The sequence below is a fragment of the Erinaceus europaeus genome, chromosome 13 (genome assembly GCF_950295315.1).
Source record: "Erinaceus europaeus chromosome 13, mEriEur2.1, whole genome shotgun sequence".
Classification (NCBI taxonomy): domain Eukaryota; kingdom Metazoa; phylum Chordata; class Mammalia; order Eulipotyphla; family Erinaceidae; genus Erinaceus; species Erinaceus europaeus.
Genome location: NC_080174.1, coordinates 44473686 through 44497754, shown reverse-complemented (window position 1 = coordinate 44497754; position 24069 = coordinate 44473686). Strand labels below are relative to the sequence as shown.

General features: G+C 39.6%; 1 protein-coding gene across 18 annotated transcripts in view; it reads right to left on the bottom strand.

Moving 5' to 3' along the window:
- The window catches only part of EPB41 (erythrocyte membrane protein band 4.1), a 217665-nt gene that overhangs the window by 87240 nt on the left and 106356 nt on the right, over positions 1-24069 (bottom strand). For all 18 annotated transcript variants that reach the window (XM_060205680.1, XM_060205692.1, XM_060205686.1 and 15 more), the window contains exons 6-10: positions 22518-22593; positions 18188-18406; positions 12440-12527; positions 5311-5463; positions 399-496 (exon numbers count right to left, since the gene is read on the bottom strand). In XM_060205680.1, coding sequence (XP_060061663.1) covers positions 399-496; positions 5311-5463; positions 12440-12527; positions 18188-18406; positions 22518-22593 — 634 coding nt within the window. The remainder of the gene's footprint in view (positions 1-398; positions 497-5310; positions 5464-12439; positions 12528-18187; positions 18407-22517; positions 22594-24069) is intronic.

Genomic DNA, 24069 nt, shown 5'->3' with positions numbered 1-24069 from the left:
TGTACACTTAGCCAGGTGTACTACCACCTGGCCCCCAAGAACTTCCCTGTGGAGGTTATTTAGGACAGAACTTCCTCACAGCTTTAGCTCTATTTAGAGCAATCTAGTAAATGAAAGTTTTTATTCCTCACTTCCTTTTACCATATACACAGATGTTGTTTGGGAACACTGAATAGATTTTTCAGTGCAAAAGGAAGAGAACTAGTGGGCTATCAGAAAATGCATGACATATTTTTATTTAGAAAAAAATGGCATGGACTTTCCGACAACCTAAAAGTTTCACTGTTATGATTAAATATCTTACATGAGCTTTAAAAAACACCAAAGAAGGGAATTTCAACAGTAGGCTTAAAAGAGAAAATACATAAGTAATATTGTTGAAAATAAGTGAACAATACCTGAAAAATGTGTGATGCTCTACACAGACTTTCCATAACTTCTTAGCTGCTCGGTAACTGGGAAGTTTGAATCCAATGGTACTTTCATATTGTTCTTGCTATAAAAACACAAATAAGCATAGGATGTAAGTCTTATTTGACTAGAGTGATATATCTTGACTATGTCAAATTTAATATGATATCTAATAATGTAACAAAAATATAGTGCTACCCCATCAGCTGGGGTTCTATTCGGGAGTCCTGAGATTCCCAAAAAGGCATGATGGGGCTAGACCTCAAATAAATCCCTCTCTCCATTGTTACGAGTCATCTCTATAAGGAACAACAAAATAGACCTCTTTGTGGGCCCCCCATAGGACCTTGCCCTCAACTTGGATCAACAATGGTAGAGAATGTCCCATCCTCCTGGACAACATACTCTATGCTACACCTGAGGAAGATGGGTCCTAATATTTGGAATGTTCCTACTCATGACCACAGAATGTGAGCTCAGATCTATAGGGATACAGAGGTCACATAGGCTCCTAAGCTGAATATGGGCCCCAGACCAAATCAAATTGATGGGGTTTACAGTCAATAATAATTATAATCCTTTCCCATATTAGGGAGCTACTCTCTTCCCTAATCCAGCTTTCTGTCCCTTTTCCAGCCATGACATCATCTCCCCAGACAATAACTTGGATTCACCCGCATATCAGATTTCAGGCTCAGTGAAAAAAAAACAAAAACAACTTAAAAAAAAAAAAAAAGAAAAGAAAAAAGAAAAACTAGTATAGCCACAGGCCCTTTGGAATAGAACTAAAATATGCCTATTAGCTATCTACAAAATGGAGTACCCCCCCAACTCTTCATCTGCACTATTCCAGCCTTTAGGTCCTTAATTGTTCAACAATTTGTTTGGTTTTGTATGTTAACTCTCTTTTCAGCCACCAGGTTCCAGATGCTAGCATGATGCTGACCAGACTTCCCTGGACAGACGACCCCACCAATGTGTCCTGGCGCTTCCATTCCCCAGAGACCCACCCTACTAGGGAAAGAGAAAGGCAGGCTGGGAGTATGGATCGACCTGTCAATGCCCATGTTCAGTGGGGAAGCAATTACAGAAGCCAGACCTTCCTTCTTCTTTATCCCACAGTGACCTTGGGGCCATACTCCCAGAGGGATAAAGAATAGGAAAGCTATCAGGGGAGGGGATGGGATAGGAAGTTCTGGTGGTGGGAATTGTGTGGAGTTGTACCCCTCTTATCCTATGGTTTTGTCAATGCCTCCTTTTTATAATACAAAAAAAAAAAAAAAGAAATTTAAATAAGAGCTCCAAATTTAAAAAACAAAACAAAAATGTGGTGCTAAAGAGACCTTTCTGAATAAAAAAATCAGAATACTTTTATTGTATAAAATATAGGGAATACATTTTATATTATTCATCTTACTTTGTCCAGGAAACTCTCCATACATATACAGGCATTACATTTTTTTTAATATTTGAGTTTTTAATAGGAATATTAAGAGCTAATTTTTAAATTTATGTTATATATATTTTTTATTTATAAAAAGGAAACACTGATAAAACCATAGGATAAGAGGGGTACAACTTCCCACAATCCCCACCACCAGAACTCCGTATCCCATCCCCTCCCCTGATAGCTTTCCTATTCTTTAACCTTCTGGGAGTATGGATCCAAGGTCATTGTGGGATAAAGAAGGTGGAAGGTCTGGCTTCTGTAATTGCTTCCCCTCTGAACATGGGCGTTGAAAGTTCGATCCACACTCCCAGTCAGGCACTAAATTTTTCTGTACTTAAAGTCACCTTTGATTGCCTACACACATTCTTAGTCTGTCTGCATTTGTGATACAGACTACTGAAAGATCAAGAAATGGGTTAGTAGATCATTTCACTAATCAATCATCGTTACAGGTCAATTTCTAGTAATAGAAACTAAAGATATGGGAGTCCAGCGCAGCAGGTTAAGCGCACGTGGCGCCAAGTGCAAGGACCAGTGTAAGGATCCTGGTTTGAGCCCCTGGATCCCCACCTGCAGGGGAGTCGCTTTACAAGCCGTGAAACAGGTCTGCAGGTGTCCATCTCTCTCTCTCTCTCTGTCTTCCCCTCCTCTCTCCATTTCTCTCTGTCCTATCCACCAACGACAACAAGAATAACTACAGTAAAACAACAAGGGCAACAAAAGGGGATAAATATTGAAGAAAAAAAAAAACCCACTAAATATTTGGGCTCGTTTTTTTTCTTTCAGAACTAGGACTCATATAGGCTTTATGATTTCACCACTCCCAGACTGACTTTCATTTAGGTAGTAGAGAGACAAGGAGAGGGAGAGACATCACAGCAATGGAACGTCGCACAGTGGCATAACACACCTATGTGGCGTCAGGGTTCAGATCTGAGTTGTACATATAGTGAAGTACACAGCCTACCTGGTGAGCTATCTCTTGGTCCCCAGATTTTTCCTTGAATTACAGTGATTTTATTGGTAGCATTTTACATTATAATATAAAGGTATAATTCAATTAGTAGGAGAGGTGGGAGGCAGGGAGAAAAACCACTTAAGGAGGTTTGGGAAGAAAGGAGATGGCATGGTGGCTAAAGCACTGGATTCTCAAGCATGGAATCCAGAGTTATATCATTAACATTGCATTGTGCCAGAGTGATGCTCTGGTCATTGTTCTTCTTCATCACAAACAAACAAACAAACAAACAAACCTCTGCATGCATACACACATGCAAGCACGCACGCAGATTTTTTGGGGACAGTTTTTTGTTGGAAAAACAGCAGAGGAGGTCCAAATATTTCATTGCAATACTTTGTCAAACCAGATCCTTAAATTATTAAATGTTGGGGCTGGGTGGTTGCACACCTGATTAAGCGCACATGTTACCATGTACAAGGACCCAGGTTTGAGTCCCTGCTCCCCAACTGCAGGGGGAGAAGCTTCACAATCTGTAAAGCAGGACTGCAAGTGTCTTTCTCTCTCCTTTCTGAGCAGTGGATTCGTCATGTAGGCACTGGACCCCAGAAACAACCCTGGTGGCAATAAAAAAAAAAATTGGGGGCCAGCGGTAGCACACATACTGCGAAGCACAAGGATCCTGGTTTCAGCCTCTGGCTCCCCATCTGCAGAGGGGTCACTTTACAAGTGGTGAAGCAGGTCTGCAAGTATCTTTCTTTCCCCCTCTCTGCCTTCCCCGCCTTTCTCAATTTCTCTGTCCTATGTAACAGCAGCAGCAGCAGCAGCAAAAATGGGAAAAAAAGATGGCTGCCAGAAGCAGTGGATTCGTAGTGTAGGCACCGAGCCCCAGCGATAACCTTGGAGGCAAAATAAATAAGTAAGTAAAAATAAAGGACTGGGCAGTGGCACGCCTGGTTGAGTGCAATGTGCAAGGACCCCAGTTCAAGTCCTGAGTCCCCACCTGCAGGGGGAAAAGCATTGCGAGCATTGAAGCAGAGCTGCAGGTGTCTCTCTGTCTCTTTCCCTATCACCCCTTTCCCTCTCGATTTCTGGTTGTCCCTATCCAATAAATAAAGATAATAGAATTTTTTGAAAGGAAACTTTTAAAAAATTAAATGCTTTTTTCCTCTTGATTGGTAAAACATCATCCAGATAATCTCTTGCCATTTATTGATTGATTATTTTTATTACCACCAGGGTTATCTCAAAGGATCAGTGCCTGTAAGCTGAATCCATCACTCCCAGAGGTCATCCCCCCTTTTCTTTCATTTAATAGGACAGAGAAATTGAAAGGGGGGTGGGAGATACAAGGGGAGAGAGAAAGAGACACCTAAACACTGCTTCACCACTCATAAAGCTTCCCCACCCTGCAGGTAATGTTCATGGTAAGGCATGCACTCATGCTTTACCATGAAGCTGGGAGTATTACCTCCTGGACCCTTAAATGAATATGTATTTCTGGTGCCTATTATTGCTAAACAGTGCTTTAATGATAGTCCTTATGCAGCGTTTTTGAAGACTACATATTCAGTATTTACATGATGAAATACTGAGCCATTTCTCACCAGTAGATGGTGTTATATACACATACACAGCCTCTTTTTTTTTTTTTTTTTTTTACACTTTTCCATTTAGCTCTTTTACAGATCTCATCTCCTTTGATCTTCAAATTAACTCTGACAGAGGAGGTATCATTCTCCTTGAAAGACAAAGTCTTAGATTTATAGCCTTTTCCTTACTGTATGACGTAGCAGGAGTTAGAACTACCCTCCATCCCACCCTTGTCCTGACATGACAGCTTTTGAATATTTAGTATATTCTGAATTTTGGCCACCGACTGACGATTTAATTGACACTAAATTGAACTGTCAACGTATTAAAAAATCTGTAACTTTAAGCCCATTCTTGGGATCATAGTGCTGGCACTACGAATCCACCGCTCCTGGCAGACCTTTGTTTTCCATTTTTATTGCAAAGAACAGAGAGAAATTGATTGGTGGAGGGAGAGATGAAGAAAAAACGACACCTATAAACCTGCTTTGCCGCTTGAGATGCATCCCCCCTGCAGGTGAGGAGCCAGAGGCTAGAACCTGGATCCTTGTGCTTACAACTATGTGTGCTTAACTAGGTGTGCCACCACCTGGCCTCTTAATATATTTCGTTTTTACTTGGAGTAAACAAGAAACAAATTTATCAATTTAAGCTTCACTTTTGGCCATGGTATATTTACTAACATACAGAGAAATGAGTAGAAAAAGACCAATAGTAAGAAAGAGAAGAAGCTTCACAAGACTGATTGATTTAGTAAAACAAAAAACAAACAAACAAAAAAGCATTAGCTCCTGAGTCAACTATTGAAACCTTCTAGAAGATGGCATAATCAGGAAAAGCAGATATTTTAGGCATGATCTATGTTTGATTTGAGAAGGAAGAAAAATGAATGCTTTACCTCTCCAGGTCGAATCTTGATGAAAAAGCTGCTACGTTTATAAGAAATCTTTAGTACTTTGGGCCAAGGAAAACGGTTAATTCTCAGCTTATCTTTGTAAACCAGAAGGCCACTAGAGCAGACACCTAGGATGATATCCACTCCCTCCAAGTCCTGAAAAAGAAGCATTAGCATTTCAGTCTTGAGCAAAGTAGTCAACATGCTGTTGACCGTTATTAGAAAACATGAAGATAACAACAATCAATACCAGTTACAAAGCATCCAATAAAAAAAAAAAAATCTAAAATCATAACCATGATTCTTTTTTTTTTTTTTTTTTGCCTCCAGGGTTATCTCTGGGGCTTGATGCCTGCACCACGAATCCACTACTCCTGGAGGCCATTTTTTCCCTTTTATTGTCCCTCCTCCTTTTAAAATATCTATTTATTTCCTTTTGTTGCCCTTGTTGTTTTATTGTCATAGTTATTACTGTTGCTGCCCTTGCTGCTTTATTATTGTTGTGGTTATTACTGTTGTTGTTATTGATGTTCTCATTGTTGGCTAGAGACAGAGAAATGGAGAGAGGAGGGGAAGACAGAGAGGGGGAGAGAAAGACAGACACCTACAGACCTGCTTCATCCCCCTGCTGGTGGGGAGCCAAGGACTCGAACCGGGATCTTCACGCCGGTCCTTGCACTTAATGCCATGGACTTAACCCACTGCGCTACCACCCGACTCCCATAACCATGATTCTTTACATTAAAAAAACTATAATTACTGATCACAAATGCCTTAGAAAACATCTAAACCAAACTCAGTAGTTCTAAGGGAATAATTCAAATAACAGAAAAAAATTGGACCCGAGTATCTAAGCGCTGGGGCTAAATTATTCATTCACAAAGTGAAATTCAGTGGGGTCACTGAAATAGCTACATAGACTTTTTAGGTAAGTGAGGAACTATTTGTAATACTAGGTATTATAATATAAAACCAGGATAAACTTAAACATTTAATTTGATCCTAACAAATTCATACATAGAAAATTGAGGGGCTGGGGGTGGTACAACTGGTTGAGTGCACATGTTCAATGCACAAGGACCAAGTTTTGAGCTCCAGGACCCCACCTACAGGGGGAAAGCTTTGCGAATGGTGAAGCAGTGCTGCAGGTATCTCTGTCTCTCTTCCTCTCTAGCTCTCCCTTCCCTCTCGATATCTGGCTGTCTCTCAAATAAATAAATAACTAGATAATAAAAAATTTTAAAAAGAGAAAAATAAACAAGACAACAAATAACCCCATCCAAAAATGGGGGGAAGACATGGACAGAATATTCACTAGAGAAAAGATCCAAAAGGCCGAGAAACACATGAAAAAATTCTCCAAGTCTCTGATTGTCAGAAATGCAAATAAAGACAACAATGAGATACCACTTCACTCCTGTTGAGAATGTCATACATCAGAAAAGGTAACAGCAGCAAATGCTGGAAAGGCTGTGGGGTCAAAGGAGCTCTCCTGCACTGCTGGTGGGAATGTCAATTGGTCCAACCTCTGTGGAGAACAGTCTGGAAAACTCTCAGAAGGCTAGAAATGGACCTACCCTATGATCCTGCAATTCCTCTCCTGGGGATATATCCTCAGGAACCCAACACACCCATCCAAAAAGATCTGTGTACACATATGTTCTTGGCAGCACAATTTGTAATAGCCAAAACCTGGAAGGAACCCAGGTGTCCAACAACAGATGAGTGGCTGAGCAAGTTGTGGTTTATATACAATGGAAAACTACTCAGCTATAAAAAATGGTAACTTCACCATTTTCAGCCGATCTTGGATGGACCTTGAAAAATTCATGTTAAGTGAAATAAGTCAGAAACAGAAGGATGAGTATGGGATGATCTCACTCTCAGGCAGAAGTTGAAAAACAAGATCAGAAAAAAAACACACAAGTAGAACCTGAACTGGAATTGGTGTATTGCACCAAAGTAAAAGACTCTAGGGTGGGTGGGTGGGGAGAATATAGATCCAAGAAGGATGACAGAGGACCTAGTGGGGGTTTTATTGTTATATGGAAAACTGGGAAATGTTATGCATGTACAAACTATTGTATTTACTGTTGAATGTAAAACATTAATTCCCCAATAAAGAAATTTAAAAAAAGAAAGAAAAATGAATATTACAGAAATGTTAATGGTATCCTAGAGGTGGTTTAAAGCATTTTTTAAAAAAATATTTATTTTCCATTTTGTTGCCCTTGTTGTTTAATTGTTGTAACTATTATTGTTGTTGTTATTGATGTCGTTGTTGTTGGATAGTACAGAGAGAAATGGAGAGAAGAGGGGGAGAGAAAGATAGACATCTGCAGACCTGCTTTACCGCCTGTGAAGCAACTCCACTGCCTGTGAAGCGACTCCACTGCAGATGGGGAGCCTAGAGCTGGAACCGGGATCCTTATACTGGTCCTTGCGCTTTGCCACATGCAGTTAACCCGCTGTACTATTGTCTGACTCCTGCATTTTTTTTTTGCCTCCAGGGTATTGCTGGGGCTCAGTGCCTCCACTATGAATCCACTGCTCCTGGAAGCCATTCTTCCCATTTTTGTTGCCCGTGTTATTATTGTTATTGGATAGGACAAAGAGAAATCGAGAGAGGAGGGGAAGGCAGATGGAGGAGAGGAAAGATAGACACCTGCAGACTTGCTTCACTACCTGTGAAGCAAACCCCCTGCAGGTGGGGGACGGGGACTCCAATTGGGATCCTTACGTCTGTTCTTGCACTTCGCCTCATGTATTTTAGTTTTCTATACTTTCAATGATAATAAGCCTGTACTACATTTTTTAATTTTATAAATTTAAATTTTATAAATTTAAAAATGTAGTACAGGCTTATTTTATTATATTTTTAAAATTTAAGTATCACAAAATTAATACAAGTATCTAAAAATTCATACAACATAGAAGGATGTAAAATAAAAGTAAAATTCTACCCCAAAATGAATTTTGGCCCATAATCCCAGAGGGATAAATAGGGAAGTTTCCGAGAATGGAGTGGTAGCACAGCGGTTAAGCACAGGTGGCAGGCACAAAGCGCAGACCGGCTTAAGGATCCCGATTCGAGCCCCCAGCTCCCCACCTGCAGGGGAGTCTCATCACAGGTAGTGAAGCAGGTGTCTATCTTTCTCTCCCCCCTCTGTCTTCCCCTCCTCTCTAAATTTCGCTCTGTCCTAACAATGATGACATCAATAACAATAACTACAACAATAATTTTTAAAAAGGGCAACAAAAGGGAGTAAGTATTTAAAAAAAACAAAACAAAACAAAAAAGAATAGGGAAGTTTCCAATGGAGGAGATGGGGTACAAAACTCTAGTCATAGGGACTGTTATCTTACACTCTTGTAAATCATTATTAAATCACTAATACATTTTTTTCTTTTTTTCTTTATAAAATAGAATTGACAAGACCATAGGATAAGAGGGGTACATTTCCATACAATGCCCACCCCCAGAGCTCCATATCCAATCCTCTCCCTTATAGCTTCCCTACTCTTTGCCCCCCTAGTATGGGCTCAGGATCATTGTGGGGTATAGAAGGTAGATGGTCTAACTTCCGTAACTGCTTCTCCTCTGAACATGGGCTTTGGCAGGTAGAACTATACTCCCAGTCTGTCTCTTTCCCTAGTGGGACAGGGCTTTGGGCAGGTGGGGCTAAGACACATGGTGGGGCCCTATGCCCAAGGAAGTATATACACTCCTCCCACATTCTTTAACTTAGAACAGTAGCAATATGCTAATTTCTAGGATTACCTCATCTTCTAATCACAAATATGTGTGGGCAATAAAATATATGCACACATACATGTGTGATAAAGTAAGCTAAATTATATGCCTCTTCATAGAGAAATGTTTTAAATCCAAGGAGAGGAACTGGTGGGAGGAGCTTTGAGGTCCTGGTGCATGATGGTGTAAAGAGACTTAAGTTGAGCGTAAGAGTGTCTTGCAGGGAGTCGGGCTGTAGCGCAGCTGGTTAAGCGCAGGTGGTGCAAAGCACAAGGATCGGCATAAGGATCCCAGTTCGAACCCCGGCTCCCCACCTGCAGGTGAGTCGCTTCACAGGCGGTGAAGCAGGTCGGCAGGTGTCTATCTTTCTCTCCTCCTCTCTGTCTTGCCCTCCTCTCTCCATTTCTCTCTGTCCTATCCAACAACAACAATAACTACAATAAAACAACAAGGGCAACAAAAGGGAATGAATAAATAAATTTAATTAATTAATTTTAAAAAAAGAGTGTCTTGCAGACAGACACCTGTCACAGAGATATGAGAAACTGTATCCATGTGTCAACAGTTGTACTTTTACTCAAGGAAAATAAACTTCACCTGAGATGATCTCTGTAGATGATTATTCACTTAGATAAGTAATCAAAACCCAGAGTTAAAAGGCTTTTTTCCCAAAATGAACATAAAGAAACATAGTAGTGCCTACAGATAATACAATGCAATTCAGAATAAATTATATACAGCTCCAATGTGATGACTGTGTAATTAAGAATTTCCCGAAAGATGTTTTCTAGTTTCCTGAAGTCTGTGTACAGTGTTTTCTCTCAGCTGCATGTTTTAGAAACACAGTTTGCTCTACAACTTTCAGGAAAAGAACCAACTTGTTGATTCATTCATTCTAATACATACTAAATTGACAGCAGGAAATGAGAAGCAAACCTACTAATTTTATTTGTGGAACTATACCTGAACTGATGTAACTACCATTCACCATACCATCTAGTTATTTCAGAGATTTATAAAAGTTACAGATCTAGCTCAAAACAATCTGAAGTAACATCCTAAGCTAAACTATTAACATGCAATGGTATTTATTAGAATAGAATATGGGGGAAAAAACTTCAGATAGCAGATATTAATGTTAGAAGAAGCCTGAAAAGCCATTTATAACCATTCAACAGATGTTTGAATATCCTTATCTTTATTTCTTTTCTTTTTCTTTTCTTTTTTTTTTCTCTCCTTCTCCTACCCCCTTTTTTTAGTATTAGTGCTTTACAGAATTGTAAGATTTCAGCGGCTTGGTTTCACCCATTCCGGGTGTGTAATGCATTCCTGGTGAGAGGGAATCCACCACCAAATTCTGTGGGTTCCCCCTCATAACCATAGTTCTCATAGTCTAAGAGACAGACTACTATATATTTTTTTTGCAAGTTTGTTTTAGTTATCTATATTCTACACGAGTGGAACATCCTATCTAGCCCCATCCATTTTGATCCAAACGATTATTCTGCCCATCTTGGAATACCTCAGCAAGAGGTTACAAACATTTTGAATAATCTATACCATCTTTGAATAGCTTTATTAGAACATTTGTCAAAGTGAGTTAATTCTCCTATAGTTTTCATTTACTTCTATGTCTTGGAATTTCATCTGTTGGAGTCACAGTAAAAATCTCTACTTCAGGCTAAGGAGACAGGATAATGGTTATACACAAAACCACTATCACATCTGAGGCACCAAAGGCCCCCGATTCAATCCTCAGGCCCACTATAATGCAGAGTTGAACAGTACTCTGGGGAAAAATGAAGAAGAAGAAAAAAAAGAGGTGTGGGGGAGAGAAAGGAGGAAGAGGAAGAAGAGGAGAGGAAGGAGAAGACAGGAAGAAAATAAAACCTCTACTTCATACACAGATCCTTTAAATATATGAAGACAGATAATACGACTACCCTAAATTTTTTCTTTTGTGGGCTACGTATTCCTATTCTTTTACTTGTTTCTCATTGAACATGATTTAGGATTCCCTTTCATCATTCTCTTTTTAAACAATCTCCTCTAAATGAACTTCAGATCATCCCTTCACAATCTCAACAATTACAGTAGTAGAAAATGAGAGAACTGAAATAAATTCCTAGCTTATGCATTCATGCTCTTAGATTGTATTAGGCAGAACTAAGATTAAAGCTCAATTCTCTCTTTTTAAAATTATTTATTGGATAGAGAAATCAAGAGGGTAGGGGGAGAAAGAGAAAGAGAAAGAGCGATACCTGCAGCACTGCTTCACCACTTGCAAAGCTTTTTCCCTGTAGGTGGGGACCAGGGGCTGGAACCTGGGTCTTTTTGCTCATTGTAATATGTGTGCTCAACAAGGTGCGCCACCACCTGAACTAAAGCTCAATTCTCTAACCCAATAGTTCTCAAATCAGTCACTGTGATTCATTCCATGTGCATTAAAATTACTTGGAGAGGGAGTTGGACGGTAGCACAGCGGGTTAAGCGCGTGTGGCCTGAAGTGCAAGGACCGTTATAAAGATCCTGGTTTGAGGCTCTGGCTCTCCACCTGCAGGGGAGTCGCTTCATGAGTGGTGAAGCGGGTCTGCAGGTGTCATCTATCTTTCTCTCCTTTTCTGTCTTGCCCTCCTCTCTCAATTTCTGTCTTGTCTACTAACGATGGCATCAATAACAACAACAATAACTAAAACAACAATAAAAAACAACAAGGGCAACAAAAGGGAAAATAAATAACTATTTAAAAAATTACTTGGAGAATTTGTAAAAACAGATAGCTGGGCTCCAGCATCCATGGGCTTCTGGAATGGAGCCTGCAGTGTATATATCTACCAAGTTCCTAGGTGATGTGGAACAAAGCCAGTTTAGAGATTACACTCTGAGAACCACTACTTTAGGTCAACAGTACTCAGATTAAAGCATAAACAAGAAACGTTTCACATATTCATCAAACCCTGGAGTTTCTAAAGCCTCTCCTCCAAATTAATTCAACCAGCATGAGCTCAGGATGCTGTGTATAAATGCTACACTGATTCGGATAGAGAGTGATGTTAGGTGTGAAACATGCCTTGCTGCTACTCTACATTTTCAAGTATATCCGTGATTTAGTAAAGTATCTGTTCTTTCTCTCTGGGTGCTGCATCTCCTGATACTTAGAACAGCTTGGATGTGACACTTCATTCTTGTGGAGAAATGTAAAGGACCAATTCAATTTATACATTTGCTACACTTGAAATATTCAATTGAAAGGCTTAAGATTCTAACAAAGACTATTATCGTTCTTAAACATTTTGCAATACCCCAGATAAAACTGGTAAGAGGTAGGATGGCACAGGTGTGACACATGGATGCTATAAAGGCCAAAGTTCTTATTACCTTTGCTTTATGAAGGTCAACACCATACATAGACAACTTTTTGGCATTCTCAAGAAATTCCAAGTCAGCCTGAGCTGGAGTCATGGACCTTTGATATAAAGGAAAAAAAAAATTAAAGACTCAGTGACAGTTTTAACACTTAAAATAATAACAACATGCATATTAACTACACTTCCTATGAGCACATATATCAACATTACATAAACGTTTCATAGTCTTGAAAGTAGATTATGGAAAAAGACTATTATGACACGGCCTGCCTCTAAATAACTGGGATATGTCATCTAAAAAAAGGAGACCCTAGAGAAACAAGAAGTCACCAGAAAGTAAAAAGATACCCTACTAAAGAATTTCCTTAAAAAGATAAAGGAATTTCCTTATAGTCGCCTCATTCACCATCAGTTTCATCCCTCCTGCTCCTCAGTTGTTTTTTCTCCCCTCCAATACTCATAAACTACTCCCTCTTTTTCTTGCCAAGGAAGTGACTAAATTAAATACTCTAAGGGCTTGGTTTACATCAGGGTGAAATTCCTACAAATGACATTCTCCTATGTAAACTCAATACAATCTTCAAACCAGAAAATTAACTAATATTAATTCATCTGTCACTACTAACAAATCCTCAGCCCTCATTCTGTATAGCAGGACTCAGTTCAGCATCATGAGCTTAGTTTAAGTTTGTCTCTTTAAACTTCTATGATCTGGTATGGTTTCTTACTCTTTCATGACTTTCAGAGTCTGGACTCCTTAAAGATTACAGACCAGTTATTCTATAAGTGTACTTCAGTTTGACCTGTCTGACATTGCTCCTTCTTCAAGAGTTGACTCATGCTACGCATCTTCTACAGAAATATTACAGAAGTGGTCTTCTGAGCATCTTATTGGGTGGTACAAGATTTCAATGTATCCCTTTATCCATGATGTTCACTGTGATCACTAATGTCTGTCAGGCTTCTGTGAAATTCCTCTTTACCTCTTTGTTACTAATACACATTTTGTAGGAATATACTGTAAATCCTTTTTTTTTTTTTGCTTTCAGGGTTATCCCTGGGGCTTGGTGCTGTCATTACAGACCCACTGCTCCTGGTGGCCACTTCCCCCCGCATTGGATAGGACAGAGAGAAATTGAGGAGAGAGGAAGATAGAGAGGGGGAGAGAAAGTGACTGCTTGTGAAGTGATCCCCCCCTGCAGGTGGGGAGCCAGGGGCTCAAACCAGGATCCTTGTGCTTAGTACTATGTGTGCTTAACCAGATACTCCACCATCTAGCCTCTATTACTTATCAGACTTTAAATTTATGTAATTCTGGACATAAGTATGAGCTAATGGATTATTCGATGTATTGAATTGATTGATTATTTTCTCAATTTATTAATTATTTAATTTATTTTCCCAATTGATTATTTTCTCAATTTATTTTAGTGCTTTAATTCTCCCCAATTTGGTCAGTGGGAGACTTTTTCACACCAAATTCTGTGTCCTGATCATTTCCCATCATTTTTTGAGCAGCTACTTCTGGCACAATGTAGAATGATAGCATGTGGCTATGTGTGTGTGTGTGTGTGTACCTCCTTGTCTGTCCATTCATCTACCTACCTGTGTGTGTACACATCCATTTGAATCCCTGAGTTGGACTGAATGTTTTAATGTAATACCACAGAATTCATCCCAGTTTTTCCATTTACTAATAGTGAGAATTGTGGCTCCTGTTACCCTTAATATTGATATATTGACTAATCTGATCAACTCCCAAGTTTACAGCTAAGCTCTTACTGCTGCCACTATTTACATGAGCATTGCTTGAGCTCTGAATCCCCCATGGAGCTGCTGCTTCCCATACATGGGTGTCCTTTTCACTGAACTCAAGTCCTGACTCCTGGTTGCTAGGCCATGCCTAGCAGGAATAGCTTCACCCTGCTCAGGCTTTAACATCCCACATTAGGTAGCACCCCAAGTGAATGTCCTCTACCCTATGCAGTTCTGACTCTGCTTCGCCTTTGATAACCACCAGTCTGGTCTCACATAACTTCCCCATCCTTTTCATCCTGTTTGAACTCTGACTCCTCATGCTAGATTGGTCCCTAATTCCTGAATTTTTTCCTCAATAACGGTACTCAGGTTGTCCTTCTGTAAAGATGACAACCCTCCCCTATCCCACTTGATTGCTTTAAAACAAAACTGTTTTAGCGGGTAGGGAGATTGCTCACCCAACAGAACGCACATTTTACCACACATGAAGACCTAGATTTGAGCTCCCAGACACCACATGGAACCATCATACAAGTGAGAAGCATCATGAGAAAGCCTCCTGTAAAGCTGGCCACCCAGGCATCTGTGTATGTGAACAGGACATGTACAGTATACAAATTAACTGTCACAAATTAAACTTTAATTACTTTCAACTGAACATTTTAAAGATTATGGTTCCCCCAATTTCAAGACTCTTTATTTAAAAGACTATTAATGAGAGAGATAAAAGAGAGAGAGAAAATCAGAGCATCAACTTGGTACATGCGCTGCTGGGGATCAAACTCGGGACCTCATACTTGAGAGTCCAAAACTTTATCGACTATACTACCTACTAAAACACTTATAATACTTACTTAAAAAAACAATTAATTAGAATAAGAGGCTAAATAATTTCAAACCATTATAAGTTCTATCTTGAATTTAAGAAGTATCAACCCAATAATTTAATTGTGGAATTAGTACAGTTTACAAAAGTACCAAACTTGGTAGCTCGGGAATTAGATAACTATTGTCCATTAAAGTGAAAAAATTTAGTTATTGAATAGAGACAGCCAGATATCAAGAGGGAAGGGGAGATAGAGAGGGAGAAAGAAGGTGGTTGCGTACCTGGTTGAGTGCATGTCACAAAGCACAAGGACCCAGGTATGAGCCCCAGGTCCCCACCTGCAGGGGGAAAGCCTCACAAGTGGTGAAGCAGTGCTGCAGGTGTGTCTCTATCTCTTTCCCTCTCTATCATCCCCTTCGCCCTCGATTTCTTGCTGTCTCTATCTAATAAATAAAGCCTGCATGGCTCAAGCCCCTGGTCCCCAGTTGCAGGACGGAAGCTTCATATGTTGAGTAGTGCTGCAGGTATCTCTCTTTCTCTCTATATACATCCCCCTTCCCTCTCAATTTCTCTCTGTCTCTATCCAAAATAAGTAAGTAAATATGTAAATAATAAGATTAAAAAGAAAGTATAATTAAAACAAAAAACTATTATCTCAGTGAATATGTGAACTCTCACTCTATGCTAGTCACTGTGCTATGCACTCCACAAGAATGTCCTACCAGATTCACAGTACCACACTCACTCTCAGATGAGAAAACAAAAGCTTAGAGAGGTTAAATAATTTACTAAGGGCCATGACTCTAAAAAGGAATGGAATCTGAATTCAAAATAAGACAAGCTGATTCCAGAGCTCATGATGACCAGTGATTTTTAAATATTTTTACTTCAGGGTTCCTTTACTCTCCTTAACAATTGTTGAGGACTCCAAAGAACTTTTGCTTATATGTTTGCTAATACTTTTCATATTAGAAACTGAAACTAAGAAATACTTTACTTAGTAAATACTGAAGGAATAGCAATAATAAACTGATATTTTAATGTGGACTTTCATGTGAAAAATATTATTTTCCTGAAAATATTAAAAAGTGATTTTGTTTTACGTATTTATAATTTTAAAAAATATTTATATATTTATTCCCTTTTGTTGCCCTTGTTTTATTGTTGTAGTTATTATTGTTGTTGTTACTGATGTCATCATTGTTGGATAGGACAGAGAGAAATGGAAAGAGGAGGGGACAACAGAGAGGGGTAGAGAAAAAGACACCTGCAGACCTGCTTCACCACCTGTGAAGCGACCCCCCTGCAGGTGGGGAGCCAGGGGCTTGAACCAGGATCCTTACACCGGTCCTTGCGCTTTGCACCATGTGCACTTAACTCACTGAGCTATCGCCCAACTCCCCATATTTATAATTTTTTTAATACTTGGCTTAGAAGATAACTCAAGTATCCTCTTTCTTCTGTATTCCTATCTTGCAATATGCTGACTTAATATAGTATATTAAGAAACTTGATCTCAGAGAGGTATACAGTTGGCAAAGGAGTGAAATTAAAGGGGCCAAATGGTGGCACACTTAGTTAAGTACACACATCACAGTGTGCATGGACCCAGGTTCAAGCCCCTGGTCCCCACCTGCAGGGGGAAAGCTTCAGGAGTGGTGAAGCAGAGCTGCGGGTGTCTCTCTCCTCTACCTTTCCCCCTCTCAATTTCTCTCTATCTCTATACAATAATAAATAAAAAATAAAAAAGGAGTGAAATTAAAAACACTCACCATAGCATACCAAAATTCAACAAGTGCAGTTTATAAAGTTTACTTTCAATGTGAAATTTGAAAATTTATCAATAAAATATTTGGTATGGTTATATTAAAATTCATTGGACTTACCCTGAGTTTTGAATAAACTTTTTTTCCATTTTATTTGATAGGACAGAGAGAAATTGAGAGAGATGGAGGAGTAGAGAAGGAGAGAGAAAGATAGACATCTGCAGGCCTGCTTTGCAGCAGCTTGTGAAGCATCCCCTCTGTAGGTGGGGAGGCGGGAACTCAAGTCCTAATCTTGCATGGGTCCTTGTGCTTCATACTATATGCGCTTAAGTGGATGGGCCACCATCTGGCATAAGAATGAACTTTTTAAAACCATGATTATAGCATCAAACATGTTTTAGAACCTGTCAAGATCATGGAGAGCATATGACACAGAATATTAAATTAAAAGGTATTTAAAGTTTAATAAAATTCATACTTCTACTGCTTCATTAAAAACTAAAAAAGAAACAACAACAAAAAACTTAATAGGGGCCGAACTGGTGGCATACCTGGTTGAGTGCACAGGTTACAATGCAGAAGGACCCGGGTTCAAGACCTTGGTCCTACCTGCAGAGGAAAGCTTTGCAAGTGTTGAAGGAGTACTGCAGGTGTCTCTCTTCTCCTCTGTCTCCCTTCCCTCTCAATTTCTGACTGCCTCTATCCAGTAAATAAATGAATACGATAATAATGATAATCTTAAAGGATTGTGTATCTGATTGAATGCATGTTACTTGTGCTTGGACCTGGATTCAAGCCCCTTGTTCACACCTTTGGGGGAAGGGACGGAAGCTTCACTAGTGGTAGGAAAGTGCTGCAAGTGTCTCATCCTACAATACAATCCCTTTAATGAGAAAACTTAGGTTCACAGAGAGGGCTTAGGACAGGGGTAGATAGCATAATGGTTATATACAGAGACTCTCATGCCTGAGGCTCTAAAGTCCCAGGTTCAATCCCCAGCACCACCATAAGAGCTGAGCAGTGCTCTGGAAAAAAAAAAAAAAGAAGAAGAAGAAGAAGAAGAAGAAGAAGAAGAAGAAGAAGAAGAAGAAGAAGAAGAAGAAGAAGAAGAAGAAGAAGAAGAAGGAGAAAAGAAAAGAAATCTGCATCTCCAGACCAGGGCTTAAATGACTCACTCAAAGGATCAGGATGTAAATAAACTCATGTTGGCTCTATCTACTTAAATTCTCTCTACAGCACCACCTTCTCACTAAAAGAGCCACTGCATCAGTGTGGGATCCAGGATTTAAACATACTGCAAAAAACAAAAACAATCCATACATACCCCCAAAACACACACACACACACACACACACACACACACACACAAACACACACACCACAGAATGAACTGTGAAAATCTATTTACCTGTATGACTTATGCAGTTCCATGACTTTCTCTTCAAGTTCCTTGGTCTGATTTGGGGCCAGTTTAAAATCACTGACATAGTCAGCACCATGGAGTTCTGGATCATAGTCTCCCAGCTCAGACTGGATGGTATAAGAACCCAACAATGCTAAGGTTGCAAAGGAACAGGGCAGACGGCCTGTAACTATGTCCTGCCGAAGTTGAAGACATAAATAGTATCTATAGGAAAAAAGAAAAAAAAATTGCCAAATCAATCGCAGCAGCAATAGAAAAAGGAATCAAAGGAGAGAGAAAAAGAGAAATCAAGTACATATAATGTTGACAATTGTTCGATCTAGGCAGTCAATCTTTGGCTATCATTGTGCTATTATTTTTTTCTTTATGCATAAAAGTCTTTCATGTAAAAAGTTTAAAGGTTGGGAGATAGCTCATCCAGTAGAATGTATACTTTAGGGAGTCGGGCGGTAGCACAGTGGGTTAAGCGCAGGTGACGCCAAGTGCAAGGACCTGTGTGAGGATCCCGGTTCAAGCCCCTGGCTCCCCACCTGCAGGGGAGTCACTTTACAAGCGATGAAGCAAGTCTGCAAGTGTCTTTCTCTCCCGCTCTGTCTTTCCCTCCTCTCTCTATTTTTCTCTGTCCTATGCAATAATGATGACATCAACAACAACAATAACGACAACAATAAAACAACAAGGGCAACAAAGGGGAATAAATAAATTAATAAATAAAAAGAATGTACACTTTGTCACTTGTGAGGACCTGAGTTTGAGCTCCCAGGACCTCATGGAACAGTACCAGGGAAGCTCTTGGAACTGTGGTATAGCAGCTCCACTCTCTGAAAATTAAGAGACAAAACTATCTACCAGGAGCAGTGAAATCACTGCCTGAAAAAATGTGCTTTAGGCCTCAGCATGGAAACACACACACAAATAGTTTAAAAAATAAAATAAAAACTGGCAGCCTAGCAGGTAGTATAGTGAATAGAATAAGGCATTGAACTCAAGTGTGAGGTCCTGTGTTTAGTCTCTGGCATCACATATGAGAGTGATACTCAAGTTCTCTCTCTTTTCATTCATTTATTTATTTATTTTACAAAATTACATGTCAACAAGGTGGTTTTTTTTTTTTTCAAATTTCTTTATTGGGGAATTAATGTTTTACATTCAACAGTAAATACAATAGTTTGTACATGCATAACATTCCCCAATGTTCCTCTTAAATCCACACCATTCCCACCACCAGAGTTCTGAATCTTCAGGTCCCCACTGTAAGCCACCATAGTTCCCCCAAAGTTGTAGACATGGGCTAACCATCATCTCTGCAACTATCTGTCCACATTTATACATAGTTGCCCCTTTTTTTCCCCTGATCCAATCCTCTTTTCTCCTCCAAGCTACTCATGACACCATTACTACCTCCATATGTCCCTCTCCTTTTCCTTCTCTCTCACTGGGTGCTGATGGAGCTGGAGTTTAGTGCCCTCTTATCTTCATCCTAGCACTTCTCTCCTGCTGGGAATATGAATCAAAGTTGTTTTGGGGGTGCTCTGGTTCTCTTTCAAATAAATAAATACTTTTTAATATTTATTTATTTTCCCTTTTTTGTTGCCCTTGTTTTTTTAATTGTTGTTGTAGTTATTATTGTTGTTATTGATGTTATCATTATTAGATAGGACAGAGAGAAATGGAGAGAGGAGGGGAAGACAGAGAGGGGGAGAATAAGAGAGACACCTTCAGACCTGCTTCACCGCTTCTTAAGCGACTCTCCTGCAGGTGGGGAGCCAGGGGATCAATCCAGGATTCTTAATGCGGTCCTTGCACTTTGCGCCACATGTACTTAACCCGCTGCGCTACCACCTGACTCCCAAATAAATACTTTAAAAATATTTTTAAAAAATATTTATTTATTCATTTTCCCTTCTTGTTGCCCTTTTTTATTGTTGTAGTTACTGATGTCGTTGTTGTTGGATAGAACAAACAGATTTGGAGAGAGGAGGGGGAGACAGAGAGGGGGAGAGAAAGATAGACACCTGCAGACCCGCTTCACGGCTTTAAGTGACCCCCCTGCAGGTGGGGAGCCAGGGGCTTGAACTGGGATCTTTAGCCGGTCCTTGTGCTTTGCACCACGTGCGCTTAACCCTCTGCACTACCGCCCGACTCCCTCAAATAAATACTTTTGAAAACCGTTGCTGTCATGGTCGGACAAAAGTTTAGAATAAAAAAAAGGAGAAGTTAAAAAAAAAAAAGACTTTTCTGAGTACACTAAGGAGCATATAGACATAAATTATCTCACCTAACATGCTCAAAACTACTTGTGAGAAAACTATCACTGCCAGAGTGTGACGGAGAAGACAGCCTCGAAGGCTAGGTTTGCTTAATGTCAGATGGTAATTTTACTCTTCTGTGTAGTACTCATATATGTAATATGTGCATTATATTTCTAAGACTTTATTTATTCATTACATCTGAGAAAGAGTTTCACATGAGGCAGAGAGGTGAGAGGGAGACAGGCAGGGAGAGTGAAGCAGAATCTCACCCTGGCACCCATGGTGTCAAGGACTGAACCAGAAGCCTGAGGTATCAAAGTCCAGGGTTCTACCAGTTCAGTAACTCCCCAACCACTGTGCTACATTTTCTTTTTGGTTGATATTTATATAGAATCAAATAATGGCCACTGTCTTAAAAAAAAAAAAAAAAAAAACAAAGACCAGTAAGCTAGTCAGGAAGATAGCTCACCTGGACACAGTATCTGCTTTGTCTTGCATGTGACCAGGACTGAGTCTGACCCTCACCACAAATGAGGAAGCTTTGGTTTCGTGGTATTGCTCTCTCCCACTCTGTTTTGTCTTCCTATCTGAAAAAAAGCAAGCTAGGAATGGTGTATAAATATGCTTGGTTATAATACTAAGAGCTAGGGGCCAGGTGGTGGCACACCTGGTTGAGCGCACACACTACAGTACACAAGGACCCCTGGTCCCAACCTGCAGGGGGAAGCTTCACTAGTGGTGAAGCAGGGCTGCAGGTGTCTCTCTGTCTTTCCCTCTCCTCCCCCTCTCAATTTCTCTCTGACTCTATCCAATAATAAATAATAATGCTAAGAGCTATCTGTCAATAACAAGAAATTTTAAAAAATCAATGCACTATTTTTTTTTTAAAAAATTTATTTATTTATACCCTTCTGTTGCCCTTGTTTTATTGTTATAGTTATTGATGTCGTCATCATTGTTGGATAGGACACAGAGAAATGAAGAGAGAGGGCAAGAGAAAGATAAACACCTGCAGACCAACTCCCCTGCAGGTGAGAAGCCGGGGGCTCGAACCGGGATCCTTACACAGGTCCTTGCGCCACCTGTGCTTAACCCGCTGTGCTACCGCCCAACTCCCTGAACTGTTTTTTAAAGAGTACAGAATTTGTGGCTGAGAAGTTGGCAACTCAACTGGTAAGAGCATTGGACTTGCATATCTGAGGTTTCTAGTTCCACCCCTGGTACCACATGTATCAGAGGCTTCTTTGTTCTGTCTCAAGAGAAACTCTCCTTATATAATAAAACAAATTCTTAAAAAATAAAAATAGGGAGTCGGGCTGTAGTACAGTGGGCTAAGCGCAGGTGGCGCAAAGCACAAAGACCGGCATAAGGATCCCGGTTCGAACCCCAGCTCCCCACCTGCAGGGGAGTCGCTTCACAGGCGGTGAAGCAGGTCTGCAGGTGTCTATCTTTCTCTCCTCCTCTCTGTCTTCCCCTCCCTCTCTCCATTTCTCTCTGTCCTATCCAACAACAACAACAATAACTACAACAATAAAAACAATAAGGGCAACAAAAGGGAAAAAAATAAATAAAATAAATATAAAAAAATAATAATAAAAATAAAGAATATAAGATTTATTTCACAAATTAATTGGGGTTAAAAATTACAAGCTAAGGAAGATTCAATCCAGGAAGATCATGTACCTAATTATACACTTTAAAAGGGTAATAGGATGAAATAACATTTATATTTTGGTGTTTTTGGTCACTATTATACAGAGTATAGAGAGGTGTGCATATGCTGTGTGTGTCGTTTTATCATTATATTTAAGTCATGTCCTTCAGAGTGTGGTGTCGACGCCCAGCTCAGCATAATACCTGTAATAGGTAAGGTATTCTCTTGCCAATATCCACCAGGTAAGTTACATATATGAAATTTCTAAGTTCATTTATTTGCAACCTGTCTTGACATGACCAGAAATTTTCTGTTAGGTTCAATAGTTCATCTTTTTCCTTGAAGAGAAATTCCCAGAGTGTATAGTAATAAGAAGTATTATACATTTAACTATCAATAACTTATTTACCTGGTTATATCTTCTGTTAACTGGGCTGGGTCAGGTGGATAAAACTTTACATTAAATGTAAAATTCCAAGGGACACCTATAAAAATAAACACAAATGAATTTTATGTTTTTAAGTTTCTGATAGAAGTACATAAAAATATTCAATTTTTTTTCCCCTGGAGTCTTTTAATATGTTCATGCACTGTTAGTAAAATGTTATTTTTATTTAAAAAAGAAAAAGAAGTTTAGATAAATGGTATCTTTCTATTAAGAGGTATCTAACTATTAAGAGTTAGAAAATCATCCAGTCTCTCTCCCCTCCCCCTTTCTCTATTACCTGACATAATACCAAGTATTAAAACTAGATAGCATATAGGCAAAACATCATCAAAGAAACCATCCTATAGGTCAGGGGATGGGAATCTTTTTCTGCAAGAACTGTTTGGATATTTATAACATCATTCACAGGCCATAAAAAATTATCAACTTGAGGTGGCATGCAGTGAAGCACTCAGTAGAGCAGACATGTTACAAAGTGCAGGGACACAGGTTCAAGCCCCTGGTCCCCACCTGCAGGGGGAAAGCTTCTTGAATGGTGAAGCAGTGTTGCCGGTCTCTCTCTCTCGCTCTCTCCCTCTCTCCCAAAAGATTTTATTTATTTATCCATCAGAAATGACTGGAGAGAGAGAAAGAGCCAATTATCACTCTGGTACATTTACTGCTGAGGACTGAAGGGACCTCATGCTTTAGAGTTCAATACCTTATCCAGTGCACCACCACCTGGACCGCTCTATTTCTCTATCTCTACTTCCTCCTTCCCACTCAATTTCTCTCTGTCTCTATGCAACAAATAAAATACTGCAAAATTATCAACATAAAATAATCATTTAATGTTGCTATGAAGAAATCTCTAGTTGCCTTGGTAGGGTCAGACCAAATGACTTCATAGACCGCGTATGGCCCACAGGCTAGGTGTTCTCCACTCCTGCTACAGGCTGGCATGTTTATAACAATGATTAAAATGTGAACTATTTTAATATGTACTACTCTGGGTTTCTAAAGGTCATTCAAGTGATCTATAGATGTTCTTTTGGTTTGGACTTTGTTTACTTGTGATACATCTTAATATTAGGATGGATGATGCTGGGGAAATATTTTAGAAGGAAGAAATGGCTCTTAGAAACTATAGCTGAACAATAACATCTTAGATATAAAAACTAAAGAGTTTAGTGAGTAAAAGTTATAAAACTGATTATCAATTTTTCTACTGAAATGCTTCAAGATTTTTCCAACTTGACTACTTGCTTCCAAAAAAGAGTAGAGCTGAATCTCAGTTAGAAATAAGCATGCTGGGGAGTCCGGCGGTAGCGCAGCAGTTAAGCTTACGTGGCGCAAAGCGCAAGGACCGATGTAAAGATCCGGGTTCGAGTCCCCAGCTCCCCACCTGCAGGGGAGTCACTTCACAGGCAATGAAGCAGGTCTGCAGGTGTCTTGTCTTTCTCTCCCCTTCTCTGGCTTCCCCTCCTCTCTCCATTTCTCTCTGTCCTATCCAACAACGAAGACATCAATAACA